The sequence below is a fragment of the Aristolochia californica genome, unplaced genomic scaffold, assembly GCF_029961685.1.
Source record: "Aristolochia californica isolate CCGP_79_NKW_82.1479 unplaced genomic scaffold, dmAriCali1.0.hap1 SCAF_10, whole genome shotgun sequence".
Taxonomy (NCBI): Eukaryota; Viridiplantae; Streptophyta; class Magnoliopsida; order Piperales; family Aristolochiaceae; genus Aristolochia; species Aristolochia californica.
Window position 1 is genome coordinate 2,305,707 of NW_027181771.1, and position 3,521 is coordinate 2,309,227.

At 41.4% G+C, this 3,521-nt stretch overlaps 1 protein-coding gene across 1 annotated transcript; it reads left to right on the forward strand.

Annotated features, from left to right (window-relative positions):
• Positions 1-587: 587 nt before the first annotated feature.
• Positions 588-2,140, forward strand: LOC137939492 (desmethyl-deoxy-podophyllotoxin synthase-like). The gene is made up of 2 exons (XM_068784777.1): positions 588-1,433; positions 1,517-2,140. Exons 1-2 carry the CDS (start codon positions 588-590, stop codon positions 2,138-2,140), a joined length of 1,470 nt encoding a protein of 489 aa, XP_068640878.1.
• Positions 2,141-3,521: the final 1,381 nt, after the last annotated feature.

Below are 3,521 nucleotides of genomic sequence, written 5' to 3' on the forward strand. Positions count from 1 at the left end.
ATGAATGGAAACTAATACAATTGAACAATCACGTTGCATTACTCAAGGGTCCTTCTCACTTTTTCAGTAGAGGCGGCTTGAATTTTTATGTGCATGAGCTTTCTCTTCCGCAGCCAACAGTGCCGTATCCATTGTCATTTCTTCCCTACTATTCATAAAAGGTGGCTGATTAGATTCTCGGGAATACAGTCCAGGGGTCAAAAAAATTGGGCTGATTGTCATTTCTGTAATATTTATTTTTTTCCATCAAGTCTTGGAATCGTCCCCGAGCTGTACCCAAAGCCACTCTCCGTGAGGAACACGAAGGCTTCACCGTAGCAGAATTTGGAGCTTCCTCGAGGAAATAAAAAAGAAGGTAATTTCCTCAAACATCTAGAGACGGGTGGCACGACTTCAACTCGGTAGGGCAACTCCTGAAATCAACTCGTACAGTCATCAGCGGCAGTTACCAAATATGGGCCCAAATGCCTATAAAACTTCTGGAGTTTGATTATAGCAGCAGCAAGCATTTTTTCACCTGCTCCATGGCTCTCACTCTACCCTTTTTCCTTCTCTTTTTATCTTTCCTTCTTACCTTGTTCATAGCGATGAAGAAAGGGAAGATACCCCAGAAAAAAACTAGCCGCTATAAACCGCTTCCAGGCCCCTGGAAGCTACCCATCATCGGCAGCATGCACCATTTCAGAGGCTCCAAAGAAGGCCCAGCGCATGCCCTCAGAAACTTGGCCAACATCTATGGACCCCTCATGCATCTGCAACTGGGAGAGATCTCCTCCCTCATCGTCTCCTCAGCCGAAGCTGCGAAAGAGATAATGACGACCCATGATCAGAACTTTGCAAATAGGGCAATGGTGTCCTCTATGAAGTATCATACTTACGGATTCAAAAATCTGGCCTTGGCGCCTTACGGTGCTTACTGGAGACAAGCTCGTAAGCTTTGTGTGTTAGAGCTCCTAACTGCCAAACGCGTGGAGTCCTTCAGATCTATTAGAGAAGAAGAGGTATCAAGCTTGTTGCAGTCTATTGCCGTTTCAGCGAATATTCCGGTGAACCTCACTAGCAAAATCTTCTCACTTACGACCAACGTCATTGCTAGAGCTGCTTTTGGTGTCAGAAACAAACACCAAGATAAGTTCTTATCGATAACTAAGGAGTTACTAGAAAATAGCATCGGTTTCAAACTAGAACATTGCTTCCCATCATCCAGATTACTTTCTTTCATCAGTGGACTCGAGTTCAAACTGAAAGAGTTCCACCGGCAGCTTGATCACATTTTCAGTGACATAATTGACGAACACAGGTTAAAAGGTACCATTTCCAGCACTGATACGCAAGACTCGCATATTGATCTTGTTGATATCCTTCTCAAATTTCAAAAGGATGGGAATCTTGAAGTTCCAATCACAAATGATCACGTCAAAGCTCTCATTATGGTGAGTATCTATAGTTAAAAGTAGTGAACAACACAACCTTTATCTCATCTTATACAGAAGCTGATCTATTTATCTTCTTCCAGGACATGTTTGTAGCAGGTAGTGATACTTCTGCTACAGTTATAATATGGGCCATGGCGGAGTTAATGAGAAACCCGGATGTGATGAGGAAAGTGCAGGCAGAGGTAAGAGACGCTGTTGGAGAAAATGCTCAGGTACACGAAGCTGATCTCCAACAATTGAACTACCTCAAAGCAGTTATCAAAGAAACTCTGAGGTTACATCCCCCACTTCCACTGCTACTTCCAAAAGAATCCACAGAAAAGTGTGAGATTATGGGATATGAGATACCAGCAAGGATCCGAGTGTTTATCAATGTATGGGCAATTGGAAGGGATGCCAAGTATTGGGGAGACGACGCTGAGAAGTTCAAGCCCGAGAGATTCCTTGATACAGCAATGGACTTCAAAGGAGTTAATTTTGAGTTCCTCCCCTTAGGAGCTGGTAGAAGGATTTGCCCAGGAATTACATTTGGCATAGCTAACGTGGAGCTTCCATTAACCCACCTTCTCTATTATTTCAACTGGGAGCTTCCTAATGGCATGAAACCGGATGATTTAAGCATGGCCGAAGAAGTTGCAGCTGTTGTTCGCCGAAAATTAGATCTGTACTTAACTGCAATCCCTTATTACCCACTGGTCAATTAATCGAACTTGTAATTGTTGAATTTATGGAAAAGATAAATATTTCATTGACATTGTAATCAAAGTACATTAACCTCTATTTATAATAGAGGAAAATAGTAGAATCCAATTACAATTAAACTAACTTTGTCCCAATTACACCCAAACTCTAACACTTGAAGATAAGTCATAACATAATTAAATAACCCAAAATAAATGGAAGACTAACAGAACTAAAACACCTTTAAACTGAAACTCTTATGTGAGACCTGTTTCCATAATAATTGTAGTTATGTTAGACTTCTTATTGTGTAAGACTTCTTTATGTCACCTCACATGATCATAGTGGGTCCCATATCCTATGGGCTTGGGCCCATCTTCCAACACTTTTGGATATGTGGGTCTTCCTTGGTCTTATGGACTTATGCCCATTTTCCAACACACTTAGATATATGGGTCTTCCTTGGTCGTGTGGGCTTGGGCCCATCTTACAACACTCCACATCAAATTGGGGGTGAGAGAACATCATGAACTCCCAGCTTGCCACAAATGATGTATAAGATCTTCTTGTATAAAATAGCAGTCTTCCATATCTTCCAACACTCCCCCTCACGCTGGTAGCTCTTCCATGAGGCCCAGCTAACATAAGATAAGTGAGAGTAAAATAACTCCAAGTCGTATGACATTACTCCATACTCCAGTAGGGCACACTGCTATCTTCTGTAGGTAGTGGGTCTATACGCAATGCTCAAAAGTGCAATAAAAATCCACCATCATCGTGTCCCTCCACAAGACAATGACTCTCAAGTGGTACGAGTAATAAATACCAATTAAGGGGGTATAACATAGATGTAGTAATAAGCTCTTCCATCACGGTGTCCCAACCTAGGCACCGACTCTCACAGGTAGAAATGGATGAGAAATGGGTAATGATTGTCATTCACAAGACGACGATAAAAGACTCATGGGTATATATATAAAAAAATCTCAATGGACTTAAAACACCCATATGTATGCGGGATAGACTTAAATTCCCAACCAAAGCAATACTCAAAAGCTTACAATAAAGGTTGGCCCAAAGATATATGTGAGAGTCAATGGTACGAGAAAGGATACTGAGGCCACCACTTCTTCAATAAAAATGTCTCATCCAAAGAGACACAATAGCAGCAGCTGAAATGGGCATGGGCCCATATAACACGAACCAAAATAATAAACCTTATAAAATGACCCATGAAATAATCCGATGCAATATGTTGACCAATGAATGTGTTGTGAATACCTCAAAATAATAATCCAGCCGAAAAAATAGAATCGAGTTGCGTCGAGTCAAATAGGAGACCAATATAGCCGAGTCGTAGCAAAAATATATGTAAAACTTGGGACCCAGACCTGTATAACTGAG

Coding starts and splice junctions, on each gene's coding strand:
- LOC137939492 (XM_068784777.1), top strand. CDS start 588: ATGAAGAAAGGGAAGATACCCCAGAAAAAAACTAGCCGCTATAAACCG. Junction 1,434..1,516: donor ACGTCAAAGCTCTCATTATG/GTGAGTATCTAT, acceptor ATCTTCTTCCAG/GACATGTTTGTAGCAGGTAG.